Source organism: Wyeomyia smithii, chromosome 2, assembly GCF_029784165.1.
Source record: "Wyeomyia smithii strain HCP4-BCI-WySm-NY-G18 chromosome 2, ASM2978416v1, whole genome shotgun sequence".
NCBI classification, from domain to species: Eukaryota; Metazoa; Arthropoda; class Insecta; order Diptera; family Culicidae; genus Wyeomyia; species Wyeomyia smithii.
Genome location: NC_073695.1, coordinates 92,648,812 through 92,676,684, shown reverse-complemented (window position 1 = coordinate 92,676,684; position 27,873 = coordinate 92,648,812). Strand labels below are relative to the sequence as shown.

Here is a 27,873-nt window from a genome sequence, read left to right as displayed (position 1 = left end):
TTCTCAGAATTGTACCTTAAATAAATAAACAAATAGCTTCAAGAAATGCGGAAAGCGGCCATGGCGGTGACTTTTAACTCTATACACATGATTGAATCCAATTCGGTGCCCGTGAAATTACCGGTAGATTTATTTCTCATCAGGCTAAATATCGAAAAAGGTCGTACAGTCCCATTTACTGATTGGTTGAACGTCTATTCCAATAAAATAACTCCAAAATCAACAGAGCAATTAGCTGGCTCCTCCCACCAGACTCAAAGCAGAGCTTTGTTGGAGAAAGACGAGCACGCAGATAGCCGTAAGACGCGTGCGTTATGTCGGTTATATGCGCTTACAGCGCAAGCGAAGTTTCTCGTGTGAGTAAACAGAATAAAGGAAAATGTAAAATAAACAAACCATGTGAAGATGAAAATCTTCAGGATCTATGACTTAAAAGTCGGCTCGCGAAGGAAAATTGTTGTTGAACCTAATAGTAGTATTTTAGCTGCGTCTTGAGCAACTCAAGATCATACTGCTTCGCTATATTATGTTTTTGGTTATCAAAAAGGACAAAGTCGCGCGATGTACAGTGATCAATAATCGAGAAGAATTCCCATTGTCATAAGTGCTTTCCAGTGATACTGATACTGAAACGTGTCAGCAGAAAATTGTGCAAAATGCCTAAACGAAAACGTGCTAAATCACCTAACTTAGACCTGTTAGAAGATGGATTCGACGATGAATTGAGTTCCAATGGTATGTTCAGAATTAGTGGATTAGGTGTGAAAAATGTGATTGTTATGTGTATGCAATTAGTTGTCAATAACTGATAAGTGAATTGACCGAAGGAGTGACTCTTTAGAACCACTTGATTTTTTATGCATTGGTATTCAATTCTGTTTTCGCAATTAGAACTAACTATTAGAAAACGTTCAAAGCGACACCTCAATTTAAATGAAATGATTAATTAACATGCACAAATTTTATCAAACTATTTCGTAATTCGCTAAGCAAATATAAACTACAGTTAAGTTCTTTTTTGCACGATTCTGCGTACCGTAAACTGGGGTGACTTTGATCACTTTTTTGATTGTATCTCAAATATTTTCAGAATATACTGAAAACAATATTCTTTGATATTTTTAAAATAAGTACTGGCATGCATTGGAAAAGATTCAGTCACTACTTCAAAAGTTTAGCAACAATTTTGCTGTTTTTAAATATGCTCTAAAAATTTTACACCAATAGTCATTACGGGGTGACTTTGACCACTTCATTGTTTTGATGAATTTGGAGTAACACTTTGCTACTTTCACTAAATTGAACTTCCTAAAACGACTTAAACGAGTTTATAAATATGGAAAGCAATTTGGGGGCCATTCACATTCTACGTGAACAGTTTATAATGGCGAATATCCAAGATTCATACAAAATTTTTAGAATATATATGAATGATTATTCACTGAGAGGGAAGGTGGTCTAAAATCATCAAAAACTAGTCCACGAGGAATATGCCTTATGAAATTGTCCAAATTTGCATGTTACTTCACGTCTTGGGTTTTTGTTAAGAAGAAATATGTAATACGCTGTGGAGAAAATTGGGACTCAACATTGCCTTCGAGGAAAAACTTGCAAAATAACAATAAAAAGTATTGTTATAATATTTGTTCATCTTAAGAACTAATCTGGGAACAAAATAAAAACACTTTACGTATTGCAACTTGTTGTTTTGAATCTGCTTGAACCGATTGTTTGTATGCAACAAAAATCGCCAAAAATACACTTTATTTTCAAATAATATTTTAGCATGAAAACACTCTTTAAATAGCAGGAAATGCATGAATAGTAGCAATGCGAACATATATCCACATAATCAGTGAAGATTACGACAAATCCCAAGCACTACGAGCGCTTTTTTACCACACCTTCAGAAAAGAGGTACAGTGATCAAAGTCACCCCAGTTTACGGTACCGTGCAAAAAAACGTGTAAAAAACCGCATTATTTGGAAAAACCTCATTAAAAATTGTGTAAAAATGAAACTATGTAATAAACAGCCTACTATAGTCTGTTACCGTTACTGTTACTTACTGTAAAAATTTTACGCGAAGACGAAAAATCGTGCAAAAAAAACGTGTAAAAAACTGCGTTATTTGAGAAAACGGCGTAAAAAATCGCGTTATTTGAAAAATCGTCGTAAAAAACGTATAAAATAAAGCCGTGTAAAAAAAAGACTTTACTGTACATTCATTATAACGTAAAATAGAGCGGGGCTAGTAGATCACGGGGTAAGTTGGTCAATGAGGATATCTTCAAATTTACGCATAAAAAATTCATGTTATATGGGTGATATGTAGTAAATAACCAAAGAAACCGAATGTCAAATTGAAGTGCAGTTTTAATTAGGATATACAATAAATACAGGTTGGTACCAAATTGGACATCATTTCTACACGGCTGTAGATACTTTTTGTCTGAACATTGCAAGCCACATTGAAATAAATCAGGTTCAAGTCCTTTTACTGGTTCTAAACTGTGTAATGCAAACTTTCGCCAAAATTCTCTTTTCACATATTTTAAGTAATTTTCATATTTAATACATGAGGGGCTAGTTGGTCTATTTGGTATGCTCGGTGGTACGTAGCAACAATGCATTTCGTGATACAAACTTAAGCCAAGCGAAGACAGCTTGTGCTCTGTTTGGCAAAACCAGTTATTTGAAACTATTAACAGTTTGGTAAAAGTTACAGCTGACACCATCTTCATTTTTATGAATATTTTAGTGCATTGTATAGTGTTGATTAAAAACTGAATACAAATCTAGATGAACATCCTAGGCCCTATCTGCTTTCATCGTTTCGTTCAGCTCTAGTGACTCTCCCAAGCGTGGTTTTCATTCAGAAGGCAAGAATGATCCCTCCGCTATCAACTTGTACAGAAAACGCGTCATAAAAGGTGTGAGTTGTGGTGATTGAATGAAAGTGATCGATCAAAGCAGATAGGACCTTTTGAAATGTGTCTCTAGAAATGTGTTGAATGTGTTTTGTTTGGAAAAGTAACTGAACTGTATTTCCGAAAGAAGAAACGTTTAATTTACCCCACACTCTGACCGATTTACCCACCTGAGGGGATAATTGGATATTTTGAAATCCCCTCAAAAACATACACACTTAAAATTTAATGCCAGGTCTCGGTAATTTTTGCCGAGAACGGCACCACTGAGTGCTCGGTTAAAAGCTGTCACATTTTTTCGTAAATCTCGGTTCATCTAAGTGAAATTTCGGCACTAAATATCCGTAATCTCGGTAGTGAGAGCTCGGTAATATTTAGTGTCGAAATTTCGGTTAGCTTGAAACGAGATTTACGAAAAAATGTGACTGCTGTTATTAAACCGAGCACTCAGCGGTGCCGTTCTCGGCAAAAATTACCGAGACTCGGCAATAAATTTGAAGTGTGTTAAATATGCGTAAAATTTCAAACTGTTTTGCGTGTTTCATATTTTTTATAGATGCTATAGAATAATGTGATCTACAAAAAGTTACAGAACGTTTTTACTAAAAATGACCGAATAGCTCCGCTCTGCCCTACAATATGAATATTATATTGAGGAACGCTCGTATTCAAATACAGTCGCCGTTCGATAACTGCAAGGCTTTCAACTGCAACGCTTTTTAACTGCAAGACCGATAACTGCAACAACTTTGCAGTTATCGGACTGCAGTCCGTCAAATCTGATGTCAAAGTCATATTTGACATTGAAGTGACCGATATCGCGGGGGGATTCTGAATGCATTCGAAAATGAAAATTGTGTAATCTCTAAAAATATTTCAAACTCTTTCATTTCTCTCGATTTTTTTTCTATTTCGTTTAATTGTTGTCTCTTCATTCTAGATGGGAGATTATAGATCTCCACTATTAATCAATGAAGCAAAATCACCATGTTATGTGGTTCACTTTCCGTAATTATTATAAGACAAAAAAAAATCCTGTGTGCATTATTTAGCTTTCTGTCAAAATTTCATTCATGAATTGAGTTCAGAAACGTCTCGTAAAATGGTCTATTGTAGTGATGAACTTTTTCTTCGCCTACATATTGGTTATGTAAAGTAGTTACTAAAACGCTATAAATTATGATGCGGAAATATGAATATTAAATTGATTAATCGGAATGCTTGCCTATTTTACTTTTCTGCTGTTTTTGCCACTATTCCATTAAAAAATACATTTCGACATCATTGAGAACAAAAATGGTACTGACGGACCCCCTCTAAATTTTGGCATGTGTCAAGTGTTGCAGTAATCGAACGACATTCGATAACTGCAATGTAAACATGTTCCAGTTATCGAACGACGACTGTAGCCAGTCGTAAAAATAGTCAGCTTTATTGAAATGTCGTGAATTGAAATGTCGTGGAAGGTACACAGTTTAGGTACATACTTGAAATATACCGCTGATATCCGCTAATTTACGCTAATTAACGAAAAATGTGACAGCTGTCATTTTTTTTTTACCGAGCACTTAGTGGTACCGTTCTAAGTAGTAAATAACCGAGACTCGGCAGTAAATTTTAAATGTGTATGCTTGCTTTTTCTTAATGCGGAAGATACATACCCGTAAAAAATGCAGTAACTCGAAAATTTACGTGACAAATCACGTAATTCGAAAATCCGCGGTATTTCAAAAAACGCGTAAAAACGTAGAAAAAACGGAGACGCTCTACATTTATTTTACGGTACACAGAGTGTCCAAAGTGCCAAATTATCACACTTTGATATACCTTGGATTTACTTTCACCACAAGTCAGTTTGAGTCATTATCTTTAAAAATTTTTGGTGTTTTTTACCTTAAATTTTACGATTTGATTGTTGAACCATACAAATCGTGTAACATCAGTACGAATAAAATTGAGAAAATTTTTTACTCTTAACCGAATCACTTGCAATAATTTATAATTTTTAACATAATACAATATAAAATACGTCAAAAGTTGAATATAGTTTTTAATCTTCCTATACAAACTACAAAGGTACATTATAGCTCCAATATTTTATTTCTGATTTTATTTTCCAAGTTGATGATTGAAACATACTTAAATTTTAGTTAATATGCGTACTGTAAGTTAAAATAAGAAACAAACTTTAGTTTGATCCATTTACTTTTTTTCACATTAATCTATTTTTGTAAGCATACACAGTTAAATTTAAATCTAGTTACGATTATATCCAACGACACCCCTGAATATATTTCTCTGACAGTTTTTATAAGTCTTTGGAATTTTGTAATTCATTCATGTTTTGGAAAAATTTCGATGAATGGCTTCAATGGTCTACTCTAAAAACTGTCCGAGATCTTTGTTGGCACTTACACAAAATTCTTATACATGAAACTCAAAATTCATTACATGAAACTTTGATGTTGCTGAAAGTTCTAAGGCTATTCAACTGTCATAAAACTCTTTGATAGTTTGCAGGTATACATCAACAAGGTCCATGCCAAAGCATTTTTCGATAAGCGAGCAGCAATTTTGGATTATAAGAGCAAATTCTTCAAGACCGGCTTCATTCAAAGCATCCTGTTTTGCTAGTAGACCACGGCAATTTCAACGAAACCGTGTCTGGTCACGTTTGCGGCCCGAGCACATGCTTCTGCAACATTTGGACTAGTTTTTGCCAGGTTGTAGTGAGCACTGTTCATGAGACCAAGAAACAAGTGCAAAGATAAGTACCTTCGTGCAGTCATTCCCAGAAAAAAGAGGTCCTCAAGAATCAAGGGAAGCGAGCTTCCCAAATTTTTAATTGGTGATTTTCTTATCTCAAATCAATGTTTTGTGTAATTTTCATATAAAATGTTAAAATAGAGCGTGTGCTGAATACAAATATTTCATAGGAAAAGTTGACAATAAAAGTCAAATAATGAAACCATCAACTAATTAAGAAAATAGGACTTAACGTTAACTGAAGATGATCCCAAAACATGGATATACAGTAAGGTCGCTTTTTAGGCGGTTTTTTCACGCGGGTTGCTTTCCTCCATATATATATATATATCGACCTCATTTCAATCACGTTTTCCGTTTTAGGCCACGAGTGATCATATATCAGTTTTCAAAAAAAATCACAATTTTTGGTGTAAATACTCAAAATTTAAAATATTGCATTTTGGTCTCTAGATTGGCCACTATCATATTCAAACGAGATTTGAACGTTTTCGGACGGTTTTCTTTGTTATATTTGCAACTCAAAAAAGTCGTTTTTTACACGGGCCCATACAAATTTGGAACGCATCCCCCGCGTAAAAAGCGACCTTAGTGTATTCTCATTGTTTTCCTGTATACCAGGGGCAAGAATGAAGGCTTGTCGAACTTCTGAATACTTTTAACCGTTGTTTGCGTTGATGCGTTTCCTCGTCTTATATTTTGTATTATATACACCGGGTTTTTTTTTGCACGATCCTTCTTTACACGGATTTCTTTATTCCCTTGTTTTGCACGGTTTTTCGAAATAGCACGGCTTGTCTTAACACGCTTGTTTTTGCAAGAGACGAAACCTCCGTGCGAAAAAAAATTGTGCATCCGATTCTTTTTTTGAACGGTGTTATTTTATACGGAATTTTTTTACACGCCATTTTTTTTTGCACAGTTTCTCGAAATATCACTCTTTTTTATGGTTTCTCGAAATAACGCGGATTTTTTTACACGGGACGCATCTCCCGTGCAGAAAAAGAATCGGGTGTAATACAATTTATATTTTACTATATACATACATGCAATCTAAAAATTCATTTAGAAAAGCTATCTCTATTTTGTTCTGAAAAACATGATACTTCAGCATACTGCAAAATATAATATCAACAACGGTACCATGTAAAGATGAATGTTAGACAGAGTATTACCCGTAAACAATATATGTATTGACATCGTCAATTTTATCGCGTTGTCTATTCTATAAAGGTATTCAGGTAGCACTCGTATACAAATCCAGCCTAGCCTTTCATTGCAAATTTTTATACAAGCGCATATTTTCAGAATTCTAAGTACAGCTGCTTTAAGTTTCTGGTTAGTTTTGTACATGCATTGTTTTTTTTTCTGTTCTGGTTGGTAATATGTATGTTACGCAGGGGGCTCTTGTGGCTGTCAAACTCCATACATTTTCCATCTACCACTCATTGATTCTGGTACCAGTGTTTCTGGTACCCACTTTTTGGTTGGTTTGCCCTAAACAAAGTGAAATAGAGTAAACGTCCCATTTTGTCGGTAGGCTTATTCTCGAGTGAATGTCGTTTTAGATGCGAAAAAACAAGAGCTCAACATTTGTTTTCAGTACAATGTGCACTTTCAATGAATAAGATAAGTTTTGTAAGCATTTGAAATGAAATATTACCGCCGTGATGAATTTATGGTTGGTAGGCAAAATGTTGACGTTTATAGGCCCCTGATGTTACGCTGTTTTTTCCCCAATTGTTCCTGAACGTCCGTGGGGGAAAATTTTAAGGAGTAACCCTTGTCCCTGCAATCGGTGACAACTCCTTCGACGGCTGGGTTACAGTGTCAATATGACAACTCCTTTGTCGACTGGTATGATTTTCCTTATCGGTGTAACCGTGAGTGTTGCCAGTATCAACACCAATATTTCTAATTATGTAGGGTTTCGGCTCTATTATCGTCAAGTTTGTCCAATTATCGTCCGGGAGGTTAATGAAGTCATAGAAAACTAATCTCTTGCAGGAAGATACTCTGCATCATGAAGAACGATCATGCAAGAAATTAAAGCTCTAGGATATCATTTGCCCCCGGACGATAATAGGTAAAACCATGGGCGCAACTACGGGGGGGCTAGGGATGGCTGAAGCCCCCCCCCCTAGAAAGTGTTTAGCCTCCCCCTAGAATTTTCCAGAGAATGATTGTATTCAATATAAATACATTCCATACTACTTATCAGAGCATCAAAATCAACACAAATTGAGATGTCGTCATTCATTGGCTAAGAACTAGTTCTGCACCCAGGATCGATTCTCAAACCTAGCTCTTTACTCGTCTTACCAGTCAGACAAGAGCTGTAGTAACTCGTGTTGTATCAAGAAGTTGTCGCCATTTTACTCGGTTTTGGGCTGTGTTTCACCAGTTTCCCAGACGTCTCATCACTCGCAAGTCTCTTTCGATCTGGTCGAGCCATCATGCACGCTGCGCCCCTTACTTTCTGGTGCTGGTAGGGTTTGCTGGAGAGAAGTGATTCCAAAGGGTTGTCGTTCGGCATCTTTACGACGTGACCGGTCCACCGCAACCTATTGTCTTTCGCCAGGTGCGCAATGGGGTTCTCTCCAAGCAGCGCTTGTAGCTTATGGTTCATGCGCTGCCGCCGTTATCCGTCGTCCGTTTGTACTCCAGATAGTCCACAGCACCTTTCGTTCGAAAACACCACGAAGACGTCCGTAGAGGACTACCGGTGATATCAGGGTTTTGTAGTTTCTTGTATCGAAGAATTTATGGTTGGTAGGCAAAATGTTGACGTTTATAGGCCCCTGATGTTACGCTGTTTTTTCCCCAATTGTTCCTGAACGTCCGTGGGCTGATTTCGATAGCAAATCACAACGCTTTTAATTTGTTGTAATGTAGCTTTAGCTGTAAATTTATTTTTATTTTAACAATAATTCAAGTAACAGGTTTACATTCCGCGTCGAACACTCGACAGAAACGGACGTGCAAAGTGGTCGTTCTATTACAATCCGGTCCGTGTGTACGAATAGCCAAACAAAAGAGTGTATTATTCGCGCTAAAGGCCAACTAGATTGTGAGTTGTGTCGCTACGTTCTGTACCCGGCTCGCAACTTTGGCTGTATTGGTGCAAAATACCAGCTGCAGTTTTGATCTGTGCACAGTGAATAGATCTTTCTAATTCAAGGCCATCATTTGACAGTCGAGTCGTGTCGCTGTGCTGAGTGATCTCACACCCGGCTCACTGCTGGTGGCTGTATTGGTGCTGCTGTACTGGTGCTGCTGGCTGCTTTGGGTGCAGCTTCGAACGATCGGACAACCACTGCTGGAAGGAAGAAGTAAATAGGTACGTGTTCTTGTCGGCGCTAGTGCACTAGTGCACTACATTTAGCGCGATGGATATAGATTCCTTGCCTCCCGTGCCACCATCCCCGAGCCCCCCTGACCCTGACCCTTCTGTTACCCCCTCCCCTGTTCATTCTCCAGTCCCCCCTCGCCCCAGGCTTTACCCGGACGGATCTCAACAGGGCAGCTATACTGTTTATTTTCGTCCAAAGGCAGGAGTGAATTCAAAGCGATCAAACATACTGCAAATTTCTAAAGACCTGACGAAGGGGTACAAGGCCATGACCGAAATTTCCAAGGTCCGACCTAACAAGCTCCGTGTCGTGGTCAGTGATCTGACACAGGCCAATGCTATCGCTTGCTCTGAGCTCTTTACACGCGAGTATCGCGTTTACATACCCGCACGAGATGTGGAGATCGACGGTGTCATAACCGATTCGAGTCTGTCTGTCGAGTGTATCCTAAAAAGCGCAACCGGTTGCTTCAAAAATACCGAAACACAGGCGAAGATTTTGGATTGTAAGCAATTGCGGTCCATGTCTCTCGTCGGCGGTATAAAAGTTTACACTCCGTCAGACTCGTTTCGCGTTACGTTTGCCGGATCTGCACTCCCTAGCCACGTCTCGATCGACCGGGTTCGTCTGCCTGTGCGATTGTATGTACCCCGTGTTATGAATTGCACCAATTGCAAGCAGTTAGGCCACACAGCCGCCTACTGCTGCAATAGGGCACGATGTAGCAAGTGTGGGGAGACTCATGCGGAAGATTCTTGCAGTGTTAATGCTGAAAAATGTATTCACTGTGGGGAAAACCAGCATGAGCTCTCGACATGCCCGGTGTACATGCAGCGCAGAGATAAAATCAAGCGATCACTTAAGGAGCGTTCAAAGCGTTCTTATGCTGAGATGCTGAAGAAGACCGTGACCACTTCTACCATAACATCGAACCCCTTTGATCTGTTGTCCTCTGATGAAACCGATTCTGACGATTCATCAGCGGGAACATCTTATGCCAATCCTGGGGAGTCTAGGAAGAGGAAAAATGTTTCTTCTCCTAAACTTCCCCGTAAAGGTCCTAAGATTTCCCAAAGTGTGATGAAAAGTACGAACAAACCAAACAGTGCTGCGGAAAAACCGAAGCAAACTCCTCCTGGGCTTGCAAATTTACAGTCCCAGAAGGAGTTCCCAGCACTGCCAGGAACATCTAAAACCCCAGTTGTTCCTTTTGCACATCCAGTTGATGAAACAAACTCTGGATTAGTGAAATTTTCTGACATTGTGGACTGGATTTTTGAAAATTTCAATGTACCCGATCCAATTTAAATTTTTCTTACAGCATTCCTCCCAACAGTTAGATCATTTTTGAAGCACTTGACTGCCCAATGGCCCCTCCTTGCAGCGATTGTATCCTTCGATGCCTAATTCAATTGCGTATATGAAGGATTCTATCTCTGTCTTACAGTGGAATTGTAGAAGTATTTTACCAAAAATTGATTCGTTTAAAGTTTTGATAAATAAAAACAAATGCGATGCATTTTCCCTTTGTGAAACTTGGCTTACTTCAAATATTGATCTCAACTTCCATGATTTTAATATTATTCGCCTTGATCGAGACACCCCATATGGAGGAGTACTTTTAGGGATTAAAAAGTGCTATTCTTTCTATCGTATTAACCTCCCCTCGAATCCAGGCATCGAAGTTGTCGCATGTCAAATGACAATACAAGGTAAAGAGCTTTGTATTGATTTAATAGAACTTCTTCCCTCGCCACGTTTGATTTTGGGAGACTTCAACTCTCATGGTGTGGCTTGAGGTTCCCCTTACAATGATAACCGCTCCTCTTTAATCTATAACCTTTGCGATGACTTCGACATGACTATTTTAAACAACGGTGAAATGACACGTATCCCGAAACCTCCAGCGCGCCCAAGCGCTTTGGATCTATCCTTATTTTCGACGTCGCTACGGTTGGATTGCACATGGAAGGTAATCCTCGATCCTCACGGTAGCGACCATCTGCCTATTCTTATTTCAATTACAAACGGGTCAACCCGCATGCGACCAATTGACATTCCGTATGACCTCACACGGAATGTCGATTGGAAGTTATACAAGGAAATGATTTCAAAAGCGGTCGAGTCGATTCAACATCATCCACCACTTGAAGAATACAACCTCCTCGCGGGCTTGATTCTCGACGCCGCGTTGCAAGCCCAAACGAAGAAATATCCCGGCGTAACGATCAAAGAACGGCCTCCCACTCCGTGGTGGGACCAAGAGTGCTCCGATGTCTACACGCAAAGATCCGACGCGTTTTTGGCCTTCCAGAAGGGAGGTATACCCGACGACTATATACGGTATTCGGAGCTTAATACCAAGCTTAAAAGCCAGGCTAAAGCAAAGAAACGCGGATATTGGCGTCGGTTCGTGAACGAGACGTCCAGGGAGACATCGATGAGCACTCTTTGGAACACAGCCCGAAGAAAGCGGAATCGCGTAACGGTCAATGAAAGCGAGGAGTCTTCAAGTCGGTGGATATTTGATTTTGCCAGGAAAGTATGTCCGGACTCTGTTCCTGCGCAAAACTTTGTTCGCGATACGTCTCCGGGTCACGACGCGATAGAATCACCTTTTACGATGGCAGAATTTTCAGTTGCCCTCCTGTCCTGTAACAATAACGCGCCTGGGTTAGATAGAATCAAATTCAACTTGTTGAAGAATCTACCCGGCAATGCCAAGAGGCGCTTGTTGAACTTGTTCAATAAGTTCCTGGAGCAAAACATTGTACCGCAGGATTGGAGGCAAGTGAAGGTGATCGCCATCCAAAAACCAGGGAAACCAGCTTCTGATCACAACTCTTATAGGCCGATTGCAATGCTATCCTGTATCCGGAAATTGATGGAAAAAATGATACTCCGTCGTTTAGACCATTGGGTCAAATCAAATGGTCTACTATCAGATACTCAATTTGGCTTCCGCCGCGCCAAAGGGACGAATGATTGTCTTGCGTTGCTTTCAACAGATATTCAGCTGGCGTATGCTCGCAAAGAACAAATGGCGTCTGCGTTCTTAGACATTAAGGGGGCTTTTGATTCCGTTTCTATTGACATTCTTTCGGGTAAACTTCACCGACAAGGATTTTCTCCAATTTTGAACAATTTTTTGCACAATTTGCTGTCTGAAAAGCACATGCATTTTACGCACGGCGATTTGGCAACTTTTCGAATTAGCTACATGGGTCTTCCCCAGGGCTCATGTTCAAGCCCCCTTCTTTACAACTTTTATGTGAATGACATCGACGAATGTCTGGCAAATTCATGCATGATAAGACAACTTGCAGACGACAGTGTAATCTCTGTTACAGGAGCCAAAGCTGCCGATTTGCAAGGACCATTGCAAGATACCTTGGACAATTTGTCTGCTTGGGCTTTACAGCTAGGTATCGAATTCTCTCCGGAGAAGACTGAGATAGTAGTTTTTTCTAGGAAGCATGAACCTGCTCAGCTTCAAACACAAATAATGGGTAAAACGATTTCTCAGGTTTTGGTACACAAATATCTTGGTGTCTGGTTCGACTCTAAAAGCACCTGGGGTTGTCACGTGAGGTATCTGATGAAAAAATGTCAACAAAGAGTAAATTTTCTTCATACACTAACCGGACAATGGTGGGGAGCCCACCCAGGAGACCTTATAAGGCTTTACCAAACAACGATACTGTCTGTTATTGAGTACGGGTGTTTCTGCTTCCGCTCCGCAGCAAACACACATTTGATCAAACTGGAGCGAAAACAATATCGTTGTTTGCGTATCGCCTTGGGTTGCATGCAATCGACCCATACGATGAGTTTGGAGATCTTAGCTGGAGTACTACCATTGAAAAACCGCTTCTGGAGCCTGTCTTCTCGTATTCTAATCAAATGTGAGGTCTTGAACCGTCCCGTGATTGAAAATTTTGAAAGGTTAATCGAACTTAATTCTCAAACCCGTTTTATGACATTGTATTTCAATCACATGTCCCAAAATATTAACCCTTCTTCGAATATTCCAAATCGTGTCGACTTATCAAATACTTCTGATTCTACTGTGTTTTTCGATACATCCATGATAGAAGAAACTCGTGGAATCCCGGATCATTTACGCGTGCAGCAGATCCCTAAAATTTTTTCCAATAAATATCGAAACATCAACTGCGACAATATGTACTACACTGACGGATCACTTCTTGATGGGTCCACTGGCTTCGGTATCTTCAATAACAATTTAACCGTCTCCCATAAGCTCGATAACCCTGCTTCTGTTTACGTCGCAGAATTAGCTGCAATTCAGTACACCCTAGGGATTATCGAAAAAATGCCCACGGACCATTATTTCATCTTTACGGACAGTCTCAGTTCCATTGAGGCTCTCCGATCGATGAAAGATGTTAAGCACTCTCCGTATTTCCTGGAGAAAATACGGGAACATCTGAGTGCTTTATCCGAAAAATCTACTCAGATTACCTTAGCGTGGGTCCCTTCTCACTGCTCGATACCGGGTAATGAGAAAGCGGACTCTTTGGCTAAGGTGGGCGCAACAAACGGTGATATTTATGAAAGACCAATTGCCTTAAATGAATTTTTTGCATTTGTACGTCAGAATACGATCATCAGTTGGCAAAATTCTTGGACCAAGGGGGAACTGGGAAGGTGGTTACATTCCATAATCCCCAAGTCGTCGACGAACCCGTGGTTCAAGGGGTTGGATGTAGGTCGGGATTTCATTTGCGTGATGTCCCTGCTTATGTCCAATCACTATAGATTTGACGCGCATCTCCGTCGTGTTGGGCTCGGGGAAAGTGGTATCTGTGCCTGTGGTGAAGGTTATCACGACATAGAGCACGTTGTTTGGTCATGCCATGTACACCGTGACGCCAGGTCTAGATTAATTGCTTCCCTGCAGGCCGAAGGTAGGCAGCCGGCTGTTCCTGTTCGTGATGTCTTGGCGAGCCGTGACCTATCCTACATGTCCCTTATATACGTTTTCCTGAAATCCATCCACGCCCCAGTTTAGTCCTATCCCCTTCCGCCTACATCCAACCAAACGACATGAACACGTTAAGACCCCGGATCCGGAAACAGCAATCAGACCCGCACGATACTCTCAAGGCCCGATGGAAACAACCCAATATGCCAGTCCGTAATATCTTGGCCCAGCAGCGGAACAAATTTAATATGCTGCTTACCTATGGCAATGAAAATCATCAAACAGCAAACCTGTGCTTTTAATGCAAAATATTCTAGCTTTAAGTTAGATTTAATTTCAGCTCGTAGTCGGCAGCGAGGATAAAAAATTTGCTTTTAGTTATTAAGATACTTTAGAAAGTAAGCTACCAGATATAATTGGCGCCGTTAAACATTGAATTGTATTTGTGCCGTGTCAAATAAACTATAGATGGAGAAAAAAAAAGTAACAGGTTTTAATTAGGGTTAACTTACAAATTTAGGTTTGCACGTGTTCCAAGAACAATTTTAACTTTTTCGTACACTTTGATATTTTAATAACTGTAGTTTTAACTTTATTTGCATGAAATCTATTCTACTAGAATGTTTTAAATGAAAGAAATAGTTTTAGGTTTTAATTTAGAATAAGGGTAATTTAAGGTTAATTTTAGCAACTTTCCCTCACCTCTCTAGGAGTTCTTAACTGTACGACGTCTAATTTAGAAAAGAACGATGAGCTGGAAAATTTTGAGGAGTAACCCTTGTCCCTTCAATCAATATGACAACTCCTTTGTCGACTGGTATAATTTTCCTTATCGGTGTAACCGTGAGTGTTGCCAGTATCAACACCAATATTCCTAATTATGTAGGGTTTCGGCTCTATTATCGTCAAGTTTGTCCAATTATCGTCCGGGAGGTGAATGAAGTCATAGAAAACTAATATCTTGCAGGAAGATACTCTGCATCATGAAGAACGATCATGCAAGAAATTAAAGCTCTAGGATATCATTTGCCCCCGGACGATAATAGGTAAAGCCATGGGCGCAACTACGGGGGGGCTAGGGGTGGCTGAAGCCCCCCTAGAAAGCGTTTAGCCCCCCCCTAGAATTTCCAAGAGAATGATTGTATTCAATATAAATACATTCCATACTACTTATCAGAGCATCAAAATCAACACAAATTGAGATGTCGTCATTCATTGGCTAAGAACTAGTTCTGCACCCAGGATCGATTCTCAAACCTAGCTCTCTACTCGTCTTACCAGTCAGACAAGAGCTGTAGTAACTCGTGCTGTATCAAGAAGTTGTCGCCATTTTACTCGGTTTTGGGCTGTGTTTCACCAGTTTCCCAGACGTCTCATCACTCGCAAGTCTCTTTCGATCTGGTCGAGCCATCATGCACGCTGCGCCCCTTACTTTCTGGTGCTGGTAGGGTTTGCTGAAGAGAAGTGATTTCAAAGGGTTGTCGTTCGGCATCCTTACGACGTGACCGGTCCACCGCAACCTATTGTCTTTCGCCAGGTGCGCAATGGGGTTCTCTCCAAGCAGCGCTTGTAGCTTATGGTTCATGCGCTGCCGCCGTTATCCGTCGTCCATTTGTACTCCAGATAGTCTACAGCACCTTCCGTTCGAAAACACCACGAAGACTTCCGTAGAGGACTACCGGTTATATCAGGGTTTTGTAGTTTTTTGTATCGAAGTGGTCATGTCCGATCAGCACTGTGATTGGTGCGTACGTATGTAATGTCTGAGAAGAACGGGCCGTCGATGAGAATGTGGTCAATTGTTTTGCTGTACGTTGGTCGAAGAAAGAAGGGACTTTGGACTGCCAGCCCGCGGGAAGCTGCGAAGTTGGTGCATAGCTGGCCGTTGTCGTTCGTCACGGTGTGCAAGCTGTGCGGGCCGATCATCGGCTTATGTAAGTCTTTCCTCCCGTTCATGTCCTTAATGACGATCTTGATGTCTCTAGGCGAGCAGCTATCATAAAGTTTCTCCAGCTGTACGTAGAACGTTTTTTTCTCTGCATCGTGAGGGCAGAGCACATTGGGAATAGTGTAGTTGTAGAACCAGCTTTTTATTCTCAACAAACACAACCTGTCGCTGATTGCCTGCCACTTCATCACACGACTCTGCATCCTGCCCAGCACTATAAAACCGCTACCAAGCTCATTGGTTGTGCCACCGCTTTGGTGGTACTGTGCCTTGCGGTCACAAATCCACCGTACCTTCTCTCCTTTGGGGCCGTTCCTAAACCACGTGGTCATGAAGAGGGGGAAGGGGGGGTTTGTCAAAATACCATATAAAAAGTGATCAAAAAATGACCACGCGGTTAAGGAACGGCCCTTTTCAGGCAAAGCTCCTGGAGCGCAACGATGTCGAAGTGGCGGGATTCTAGCTGATCCAGCAGAATCCAGTCGACATCCGGGGCGTTGAGCGATCTACTGTGACATGTACCGAGCTTCTAATCGTCGTCCTTATTACGTCGGCTGGGTCATTGCCTATTGTTCCGGTTCGTTTTAAATTCTTGATTCTTCGTAGTATGTTTATTTTAGTATGCTGCCTTACTAGGGCTGCGATGCCTAGTCTCGCGACGGGGCTGCCGCCTTAGGTGTAGCTGGCGAGACACCGCATTTCATAGTTCATCCGTTCGGTCCGGATCAGTCGCTGTTTGAGCCGCCCCTAGCCTGTGGGGTTCAGACAAGACAAGCTGCTCTCTAAGGAGAAAAACTACCCCTTTCCTGTCAGCATACGATCAAGTTTCCACCGGTTCACCGGATTTCCCTTGGTTGCTCATATCCCAGTCGGTAACACGTAGAGGTAGGAATAGGGCATTATGCCTTGAACCACACTGGGGTCTATTTTATTCCAGCTAGTACGGGTGTGCTGTTAAAAAGCACTGCCCAGCCGTTTACCAAACCTGGCTCTCCTCAATTTAAAATCAGTGTTGCTGAAAGAGGTTAGCGTTGACGCTGTGTTCAAGATGATCAGTTCATCTTCGGAGATTCTATCCCGAAGTGATTTTTTCTGCTGTTACGACACTATTTTAAGCGTTATTAAATAAGCATATTAAAACTCTTTTTTCTGTTTTTTAAAATTACAAACATGAAAACTAGCCCCCCTAGAAATTTTCCTTAGTTGCGCCCATGGGTAAAACCAGACGATAATAGAGCCGATACCATTTGTATGTTATGTATTCATGTAAAATGTTTAACTCTGAAAGTCTGCGTCAATCTGACTCCTCGCTTGCAGCAATTTCGCCCATTTTTCTCTAACCGTGCGTCGGGTTTTCTCGGTCTTTTTTTATCAATAAAGAAACATGTAAACCTTAATGCTGGTGTTTGCTATTCATAGATGTGTTAACACTGTGATGATCGTTTATAGATAAATTATGAAGAAAAACTTGCATTTTAATTATTTAAAAGTCGGGAGTCATTTTGATGCATGATTATCCTTTTACGCATACCAAAATATGATTATCTTTTCAGGGTTAATATTGTTTAATATGATCCGTACCCAGCTATCGAGTATCATAATATTTTCAAAATTTATTATTTTACAGATCTCTATTTGATAGTTAGATACAGTTTCAAATCGTCCAGCGAACAAAAAAACTTGTTGATTGGTAATTTATAAATAATTAAATATTGACTCAAGATTGATCCTGTATCATAATCAATTTTTGAAATTGTAACATCTTTGTCAAAAGTGCATCTTTTTTTTTTGTCGATTGACTATAAGTTGGCAGTTATGTTTTTGTTATTATATTCTGACTTCTAAAGATGGAAAAGCTTGACTGGTCTGAAAGTGAAAAAAAAATACAACTAATTTTTCTAGAGACTAGTAAAAAACTCATTAAAAGTGGTTTCGACATGTATGACATTACTGTTATATCTCAGAAATAATTTAATCGTTACTTAGTACATTTAGAAGTTGTTCAATTCTGTTTAAACTTCCATCAAATGATTTTTGAACGAATATTTACCCATATTTGTTCTATAAATTGAATATATAGACAACAACAAAGAGCTGGTTGTCAAAATACTGCAATAATCAACCACATGTAATAAGATTAATCTATGCTGGATTCCTAGATGTAGATTAATCTACACTGGGTTACCCGATCAACCAAATATATCAGGATATCAGGATATAACATATCTTGATGGATATCACAGGATATAACATATCTTGATAGTTTGTTACGAACTGTTTGTGTATTAACTTGTATCCTATACCTGCTATCAATCGATAGAACAAGATTTGAATTAGTTAGAATGTTTCTTACAAATTCCGGTATGAATGTACTACAATATTATGTCTCTAAAAATTATTTCCAACTTTTTCATCAAAATATATTTTCATGTCTTGACAGACTTTTCCAAAATTTCATAAATATTTTTTCTAGTTGGTAACAAAATATCGAGATATATTGTCGTCCTGATATATTTAACTGATCAGTATCTCAGGAAGTTTTCATTCGGAACTCGATCTTCTGTTTATTATGACATAGACTCGCGGCCAACTGTTGAGTGTACAGGACCATAGGGTTGTTTAGCCATTCATGGATTTCTAATTTTATTTTTAAACATACAGTTATCTAATAGAGCGTAATTTCCTGAGCAAAACGTGATTTTTGTAAATTTTATATCATCGTCCTTCGATTTTTATTCAAGAATAAAAAATCCCCCTAAATCGCTTGATTGACACAGTTGGTACATGGACAGAAGAAAAATCTACGACGGTGAAATAACATTTCAGACAATTGTTCGAAAGTCATCTTTTGACAACTTTTCTCTAACTCTTGTCATAATCGTACATCGCATGTTAGTTCAGAAACAAAAAAACGTGAAAATTACTGGACATGTAAAAGTTTCTGTTAGAAACCTTTTTTTTTTTCTTAAGAAATCCTATTCTGCTATATTCCGGAGACTTTTAGTAAACTACATTTATCTAAAAAATTCAATTTGGAAAAAATAAATCTGCGATGCCGTTTAATTAAATCGCTTTTTGTTTTTAAATCCATTTTTCTCAGTGCAAGATTGTTTGTTTTTTGTTTGTTTTTTTTTTTTTTTTAGAAAATTCAGATAGTTTTCTAAAAATCCCTCCCTTGACAACTTCTCTCTATCTCTTGTCATTACTCAGATATACAGGAAAACTTTAGTTCTTTTCCATGTTAGTTATGTTAGTTTATAATTAAATAATATGTATTGAAAAATTAAGTATGCTAAGTAAGGCCTAAACTCTCAAAAAAGTTTCATTGGATTTTGAGAGGATACTACCCGTCGAGTTGGCGCGAAATCCTTCAAGTGAACATAAATACAAATTTCAAGTGTTACTGGCTACAAACAATTAAGGTCCCCATTCAATTGACTTTTTGGAAACAAAGATGGAAACGAGTCAGTTAAATGCAAAATGTTGTTTCTTTGTGTATTAAAACGCTATCTAACGAATAATCAATAACGCTCCATTATCTACTAATGTATGTATTTTATTGTACAGACGACAAACCAGGGACCCCCATTCAACGGAATGCAGCCAACGCTAGAGAAAGGGCCCGCATGCGTGTTCTGTCGAAGGCGTTCTTTAACCTCAAGCGAAACATCCCATGGGTTCCAGTAGATACGAAATTATCCAAATTAGACACCCTAAGACTAGCGAAAAACTACATTAGCTACCTGGCGGCCACTTTGAATGGTCAATCAGTGGATGAATTTTCTACCAACCTAGCGCAACCAGCCAAGACGGTAAGTTACATAGCGGATACTAATTATATGAAACATAAAATTGATCCTTTTGTTTTAAAATCTGAATGAAACTACTTAGCGTGAACCGGACAGTTTACCCGGTTATGGTTTATTTTTAGACGAAGCTATTGACTTATGCCATCTCTGACTAAGAACAAATCGTAGACTTTTCCAGGTGGAACCTATCATTTGTCCGCGCGGGAAAATTCCCTCAACTGCTTTGCGGCTTCTTCACCTTGCGTTAGAAGATCTGCTTAGCTAAACGAATATTTTCGAACCATTAGAGAGGGAATTGAAATTGGGAGAGGCGCCGATGTTTTAGTTTATCCTACAAATGGGTCTTGTGTGAATGAAAAAATGAATCATTAGAAAAAGCAAGCCAACGTGCATTCAATGAGACGAATGATGATGGTGACAGCTTGAGTGAAAGCTGCCTATAATTGCCTCTTCTGCCTCCTCATCTTAGAGTGTGGCGGCGGATGTCGTTAAAGTGGATTTTTATGGCTCATCATCGAAACGTCTGCGCCTTGCTTGCGTGGAATAAAGGATCATGTGTCATAAAACGAGGATTTTGTGCGGTAGGTTTATGATTTTATGGTATCCGTGTCTATCACTCCACAGACTATGTTGAACGGTTGAAATCACAATTGAATCGTACAAGCAAACAATTAATTGTTTAGAGATATCAATACCCTTTAGTAAACAAACACTTTCGATGGCGTAAACAATAAACTTGGAAACATTTGTTGAGCATCGGGCTTATGTTAGCGATCTTTTGTTTTAGAGGAACAAAAGAGAGTGCACCACAGCCACAAATCTTCTCAAATAAGAACACACTCCAATTGTTTTTTTTTTCAGATTTCAGTCCAAAGTTAAGATAACAATACAAGTGTACCGACGTCAGTCAGATTTCCGTAAGAAGTAACATCTGCAAAATGTTGTAGATTCTACCTCTGCCTAGAACATTCACCAACATTTGTTTGCTCAATCCAGGTAAATGAATAAACTCGATACGACAGGTTGCTTCTGATGGAAATTCTACTGGCAAAACATCACTGAGCTCTCTAGAAAGGGAAATGCAAAAAAGCAGGTTCTCCCATACAAATTTGAAATACAATGCACCAAGCGAAGGCAAAACCAATCTGATAAGTTTAGGATTGTTTGGGTTCTGGAAAATCGATCACTTTGCCCCACCCTGCTGTATACTTTGTTGTATTTCTCCATTAGCTATGTCGCCAGAAATTACCGTACGGTTTTTTCCTGGACGGTCTGAACTTTCAGGAGTGGTGTTCGGAATAAAGGCCCAAGCACAATGGATACGTTCGCGTTGCGTTGACGTTAATTTGACAGAAAATGTATGGGCTAACTGTCAAATTGCCGCAAACGCAGCCGCAACGTATCAATTGTGTTTAAACCTTAAATCTTTCTCTTGTGCGAATTTTTCATACTGGTCGAAAAACGTATTAAAATTAACAATCACATATTATAAATAATACACGAAACCAAAAATAAAGAAAAGCCATACTAACTCGAATCTAATGTAACAAAGTAAAAAAAAATGAGAAAAACGGTGTATATGGTCTGTCGCAAACCTCTATTTCATGAATATTTTGTGTTCGATTAGAAAGGAAAAGTGAGATTTCCATGTAATACATAATTCTCTAAAAATGTTACTAAAAGTACAATTGCAGCTATCTCAGCAGTTTGTTAGAGTAACCGAAACATATCATACCATTGTGATAATTATGCAATGTTACAAAATAACCTTCATACAATAAGTAAGATGTGCAGTATATTTTGAGCAAACAAGTTTGCATACGACTGTCAAAAATTTGTGAGAACTAACACCATCATAACTGCTTACTCAAGCGGTTTGTTTGTTTAGTCGAAGTGTTTTCCCCGGCAGCGAGATTCAAAAATATCAAATTTCATAAGACATCCTGCAGGAAGCACTCCAAATTGTTTGGCTTAATGCCATACACAAAGCTATTTGCATGCATAGGTAACGTAGCACACTAAAACTCTCAACTATTTCCGTTTCAGGCGTGGCCGTTCATTTTCCAACCAATGCCAACACATGAGAATACAAAAGGAAAATCAGATCCAAACCAAGGCAATCTCGAAAAATGGCCCAGCAATCGATCGTGCGTTACAGCAACGGCGGCACCACCAAAATCAGAAAGCAATATCAAATCACCACGTTTCTCGCCTTTGACGGCTAGAGCGGCGACAACATCTGCTGGCGGATCATTTCCAACAGATGAAATGGATTTCAGCGAATCAAGTTCTTTGGGATTAGGTCAACACCATCATCATCATAATCATGCAATTGTTCATCATATCCGGCAGCAGCATCAGAACCATCATCATCATAATTTAGGTACGGCGGGTATGGATGCGGCCACCCACTTGTCAAGCTACTGAGAAAATGCTCCATATACACTAGTCACTCGAAAGACGAAGATTAATAGCATCATGAAAACAACTAATGGTGTAAAATCGGCCCGTACTTTATTACTATTAAAGGATACGGAAGAAAAAAAACTAACTTTAAGTCAGAAAGTATTATTTAAATTATTTTGCAAAGAAACAAATATCAGAATAAACTAAAATTATTATGATTTTATGTTGTACAATTTATCATTCAATACACATACGCATAAAATACCGTAATCTTCTATGGACTGTATCGAAAAGTAACTACAGTGCTGTTTCGATTTTCTCACGGCCAAAAAACACTTTCCGGTGAATTTAGAGAGACTGTGGATTCAAGGAAATAATGGAGGTTAGTATTTTTTGTTCGAATGACATTGAAATCTAACAAAAAATACTGAAAATCGAAACAGCACCACATACATAAGACATACGTAACACTCAGGAAGAAATCTTCCAAAAAAGTCTTTACAAAATAAACTACTCGAAAGTACCAACCTCTGTAAAAAAAAAACCTCTGTTTGAGTAGTTTATGGAGGTTGTGTACCTGCGCAGCCCTACATTTGTCTCGTTCCCACTCGAAAAATGCAGCATTGATTTTGTAAACAACTTGTTGACAGTTTCTTGAGGGATTTTGTTATGGGCTCGAGTAGAGCCGCGATGAAGAAAATTCATTCCATTCATTTTCGTCGAGCAGTTCAAACTGGTGTTGGTACCGGGTGATGTGGGGCAAAGAGTACCAAAAAAAATCACCAGTGTTACGTATGTCTAAGTATGTGACCGCACTGTATTGTAAAGGCATTATTTGCGCATTAAAAACATCCTTTTTAGTTGACCGTTAAGCGGACAAAAATGTGTTACAAGAAACTACACACCAAATTTACATTGCTGGAAACCAGCAAAATTTTGCTGATTTTTGGTGTGCTGTGTTTCCAGCAATCTGTTCAGCAAAATGAAATTTGCTGATTATTCAGTAATGCTCAATTGCATAAAAATGACAGATCGTTTGCTGCATGTTCAGTAAAACAAAATACAAATTGCTGATTGTCAGCTATGACAATTTGCTGTACATTCAGCAAAGCATAAATCAATTTACTGGTTAACCAGTTAGTTCAAGGGAACCATGTTTCCCTCAGGCACCAGCTTCCATCCGCCCATCGGATCATAGCCAAATTACTGTTGAACTAAAGATGTATGATTATCATTTCAACCTTTAAGTTCATCTAGCCCAACAGTGACTTAGCTATGGTCCCATATCCGCTATCAGGAGCTTAGAGATGATCCCGTACCAGCTGCACAGCGATTTGGCGCGTTTTACTAATGTCAGCTTGACGTAAAATATTTTGACATATCAATTCTTTCGCTGGATTCCAGCAAACATTCATTTACTGTTTTCTTTTCAGCAAATAGATTTGCTGTATTTTTGCGAATCACTGAATCGATTACTGGTTTTCAGTAAATTTATCAATGAAATACTGGTTTACAGCAAAAATAAAATTACTGAACGAAGTTCAGTAAACTGTAGAACTGAATTACAGTAAACTTTTGAAAAAAAATGCTGTGATTCAGTAAACAAGTGATTTGCTGATACACTTTCAGCAATGTACTTTGCTGAACCATAACGAGAATTTTTGGTGTACACACTTAGTTTTTTTTACCGAACTCAGTAATATTTTTAACGAGTTCTCAACAGCTGAGCCATCAGCAATCTGTTCAGTAATTTATTTGTTTGACGAGTGTCCGGTAATTTACCTTTTTTGCTGAAACGTCAAACATAGAAGATAGCTCAGTAAAAATTTACGAAGCGTTCATCAAAAATTGCTGCATGAGTCGGTATCTGCAAAGCTGACTATTCGTTACGAATTACCGAGCGTTCTGTAAATTTACAAAGCTGACGATTCGTCACAAATTACCGAGCGTTCTGTAAATGTAAAGCTCTTTCATGTTTACGAGAGAAATATAAATACGACCATTGTGATAGTAGTGAATAATTTTTTAAAGGTATTTCGGATTGTTTGGATCGATTGTACTGGTGTTCCCAGTACATTCGAGTAAAAACTTGATACGTGTAATGTTTTAATGAATATGGGCTTTTTACTGCAGGCTTCTAATAAACTTCTCTCCTGTGGTGGAAAAATTTCCAACGCCAAACAATCTTGCCATTATAAATAAAAAAAATTGCTTATCAGCCAATTGCGATGTGACATTAATAAAATAATAAAATTTAAAAAATAATTCGATGTTTTTAAAAATGTCCCCATCTATGTCTACTCGACAATTTTTCCACAAAATGGTACCGCAATTCGGTTTAGTGTAAAGCACCGGTACGTCCAGGTTCATGTTTGCAGGGAACGGATCATCAGGCTGGAAAAATGATATTATTTAGGCTTGTTTATACAAGTTCTCTGGGTGTTATTATTTGGATTTGGCTTAGGTAAGAGCTAAGGTTTTGATAGGAGAAGTGAGCATTGAATGTGAGAACAAAAAATGCATAAAAATTAAGGGCATTACTAAGAAATTATGGCAGTTTAGTCAAAACTACAGAAAAAAGTAAATTGTACTAATGATATGTACTACCTGTAACGGTTCAATGATTCCTTTCAAAGGATTTTCTCTTCCTTGTATAGCGTCTTTTGTGCGCTTCACTCCTCGGGTTGGGTTTTGTTTGCGTATAAGAGCAAAAGTTCTCAGCACATCTAAGCCACAGATACAAAAATATATAAATTACATAAATAATCAATTAATATCATACCGTTCGAAATGTTGAGATAGGCATCGTGATAAATCTGAAGTATCTTCGGTTTAATACTTTCAAACTCTTCTGCAAATTTTTTTGCACTTGGCATTAGCATGGTAAAAGCCAACTCAATCTGAAATTTAGCGTTAAGTCAGAAATATTTTAGTGAACTCAATTTGAAATTTAGCGTTGAGCGAAAAAAAAATATGTAAAAAGGACGCGTATGCAAATCGAACGAAGCAAATAGAAGAAAATTAAAGAAAGGAACAAACCCGCTCGATTTGTTAAAACATAACACGTGCTGTTCTAAGAACTATAGCCTAGATTTACATACATTTCAAACAGCCTTTCATTAATTTACCATTAATCCATTGAATGCAGAAAAAACCGGATACTCATTCATGTAAACATCTATTTTCGATTGTTGTCGCATTACGCTTCTCTCATCAAATGTAATCTGCCAAAGCTCAACCGCTCTCTCTTTTGTCTTCGGACTGGGACATAAAAATTTCAGTTCTAGTCTCTGCAAGTAAAAATAAGTGTTATTCTCTAACAAAAATCGATTACTCGAAAAGGACATCAAACTCTTCAAAAATGAAGACATGTAATCATGATAAAAGGATTTTTCTAATTATATAGACGACTTTCATCTTGAACAATTTTTTTTTAATTCAAGTTGAAACATTTCGTCGATTTGTACTACAAAAGTACTCAAATAATAATAATAATATAATGGTCATTCTCACCATTTCCTCTATATTTTCAATTATAGTTTGGGTGGACGCAAGAGGATCAGTGATCGTATCGAACTAAGTCTCTAATATAACTCGCCGAACCTTCCTTTCGCCTGATTTTCGCGCAAGATATTCCATATGGTAATGTAATCGGCCGGAATGCTTGTGTCTTCCACGAGCGTTTGCGTGGAACCACAAAGCCTGGGGCACATCGGAAGAAGAAGACGCCAAAGTTGGATACGATATAACTAATGATTGAGCAAGAAGATTTTTATAAAATGCAGAGGGGTGTCTGAAACAATCAAAAATAAAATACGAATAAAATTAACAATATTACACATACTTACAATCCATAATTTAACCGAAGATAATCGCATAAAATTTTCTTAACTGTTCTTAAACAAGATTCATCCGGGCTAATTGCGTTTTTTAAAACTTCCATCAATTCTTTTCCAGCTCTAGTTTTGTCGAAAATAGTGTCAATATTGATGATCTAAAATTAAACCGTATGAAATTCATAAAATTAGCTTCAGATTAAGTCTAACCTAATCAGAAAAATCTTACAATAAACGGGTTAGAGTTATAACTGGAAAATCTCTTGCTCAATTTGTTATCCTTTACAGTTATTGTTCGTTTCTTTAAAAACAAAACTCACCGAGTTCGTCGCAAAAATTGTCGCCATGAAATTTGTATAGCGACCGTTTCTGCGACGAATGGGGTGTTTTTTTGTTTTAAAAGAAACAAACATTACGCCCTTTAATTGATTAATAATTATATATTATAAGGGCATCTTTAACGGTGTACTTTCATACCCTGTTTGGCAGCGCTCTCTCATCACTTCATACCGTGCCGGTCGCTGATAAACGCGCTAGAGAAATAGTAGCTGGGCCTCCGGCAAGTACTGCGCTCTCGAATTTTGCAGCCCGATAGCAGCGCTGCTAAAGGTTTATGCTGGAAAACAGATACGATAGCAACCGGTGTGAAAACGGGTGAGTGAGCAAAATCGATAAGTATCGATTCCAGGATGCAGCAAGCCGTTTCACCTAACTTTTGATATCGACAGTATCGATAATAGTATCGCCCACCCCGTCACTTGTATTCCAAATGCATTGCAAAACAAATATTTATGTCAAAGAATTAGAAACCTTATATTTATAATAAGTTCTACATTATCAAATGGCACAAGTGATTGCATTAAGGACAAGTGACTAGAGCACTTATTTCTGCAAACATTTCTGGTAAGAGCGATTCGTATAAAATATTTATTCTATTTTAGTACCGGTTTTTTTTTCTCAGATATCAAAACATTCAATATTTCCGTCACATATAATAACTTACTTTGTCAAGGAATATTTCTTTGTATGGATTAGAGTTAGATGAATCGTCAACCGTTTCATAAGGTGAGTCAATAATTGCATTGAACGAACTTTTCGAATAACTGCTTTCTAACTTTTCTTCGATGATGATATCATTTAAATATTCTTTCTGCATTCGTTCAATTTTTTTTATAGTTTTCGTTTTCAATTTTAGCCGTATAAAATCTCTCTCCTTGAGGTCTAAAAACGTTTCAAGGTCATCGATTCCTTCAGCAACTGGAATAAATGGAAAAGGCTGGTTATTTTTAGGTCGTATTTTGTGTGAAATGTAAAGTACTTATAATACTAATAATTTTGATTAAAAAATCGTCGCGATATGAACTTCTTATCATTGTTCTCTGCTGTCCATAAGGAAAATGTAGTATGCTGATAAACATCATGAAAATTTAAGAAACTGTTTTGTGCTAATATTTCTACTGCATATGCTTGTAGAAATTCATCGTAACCGACGGTATTACAGGTTTGAAGCAAAAGGCAGACTGTGTTATCAAATTGCACCAGTTCTTGTATTATACCGTAAGATGGAAAAAACATATTGTGATGAGTTTTCAGGGCTACAATCAGATTTTTTCGAAATTCTATTCCATTCAAAGTAACAGATTTCGGACAACTTACAACTGCAATATGTTGTGGTAAGAATACATGGCTTTGTGTATGTTCTTTAAGCTTCACTGGTCCCGATGAGAAAGTGAGTTTATCGCGGAAAGGATTATCGATCACATCTACCACCATTCTAAAGCATTGCCGCTCTCCTATGCTTTTGCAGATGTTTTTGAAATTCCGACAAGTAGCTGCCTGCCCTTTTAGAGGTTTATTTTTTTGTTCAAATGTTAAAC

General features: G+C 38.4%; 2 protein-coding genes and 1 long non-coding RNA gene across 7 annotated transcripts; 2 read left to right on the top strand and 1 right to left on the bottom strand.

Moving 5' to 3' along the window:
• Positions 1-449: 449 nt before the first annotated feature.
• Positions 450-22,383, top strand: LOC129724641 (neurogenic differentiation factor 1). The gene is made up of 3 exons (XM_055679710.1): positions 450-735; positions 19,513-19,757; positions 21,801-22,383. The coding sequence occupies exons 1-3, from the start codon at positions 657-659 to the stop codon at positions 22,179-22,181; spliced, it is 705 nt and encodes a 234-aa protein (XP_055535685.1). The 5' UTR covers positions 450-656; the 3' UTR covers positions 22,182-22,383.
• Positions 22,384-24,270: 1,887 nt separating this feature from the next.
• Positions 24,271-26,849, bottom strand: LOC129725331 (uncharacterized). Of its 4 annotated transcripts, none has more exons than XM_055681010.1 (7): positions 26,207-26,849; positions 26,009-26,154; positions 25,674-25,953; positions 25,289-25,450; positions 24,943-25,060; positions 24,768-24,886; positions 24,271-24,554 (listed from the first exon to the last, which is right to left on the bottom strand). In XM_055681010.1, exons 3-7 carry the CDS (start codon positions 25,674-25,676, stop codon positions 24,285-24,287), a joined length of 672 nt encoding a protein of 223 aa, XP_055536985.1. In that variant the 5' UTR covers positions 25,677-25,953; positions 26,009-26,154; positions 26,207-26,849; the 3' UTR covers positions 24,271-24,284. The 4 variants fall into 4 exon arrangements, 2 of the variants coding, with proteins under 2 accessions (XP_055536985.1, XP_055536984.1); XM_055681009.1 differs by having other exon boundaries at positions 26,226-26,849; XR_008728071.1 differs by lacking the exon at positions 24,943-25,060 and having other exon boundaries at positions 26,226-26,824.
• Positions 26,497-27,865, top strand: LOC129725332 (uncharacterized). 2 transcript variants are annotated; one of them, XR_008728074.1, is made up of 4 exons: positions 26,497-26,899; positions 26,958-27,061; positions 27,192-27,395; positions 27,470-27,865. It is a non-coding gene; the product is annotated as an uncharacterized LOC129725332 (long non-coding RNA). The 2 variants fall into 2 exon arrangements; XR_008728073.1 differs by having other exon boundaries at positions 26,498-26,899; positions 27,192-27,398.
• Positions 27,866-27,873: the final 8 nt, after the last annotated feature.

What these genes read in the sequence shown, in the direction of transcription:
- LOC129724641 (XM_055679710.1), top strand. Translation starts at nt 657, where the DNA reads ATGCCTAAACGAAAACGTGCTAAATCACCTAACTTAGACCTGTTAGAA. An exon ending in CGATGAATTGAGTTCCAATG is followed by an intron (nt 736 to 19,512) that starts GTATGTTCAGAA and finishes TTTATTGTACAG; the next exon opens with ACGACAAACCAGGGACCCCC. An exon ending in TAGCGCAACCAGCCAAGACG is followed by an intron (nt 19,758 to 21,800) that starts GTAAGTTACATA and finishes TTTCCGTTTCAG; the next exon opens with GCGTGGCCGTTCATTTTCCA.
- LOC129725331 (XM_055681010.1), bottom strand. An exon ending in CTGCATTCAATGGATTAATG is followed by an intron (nt 25,061 to 25,288) that starts GTAAATTAATGA and finishes GCTAAATTTCAG; the next exon opens with ATTGAGTTGGCTTTTACCAT. An exon ending in CTATCTCAACATTTCGAACG is followed by an intron (nt 24,887 to 24,942) that starts GTATGATATTAA and finishes TCTGTGGCTTAG; the next exon opens with ATGTGCTGAGAACTTTTGCT.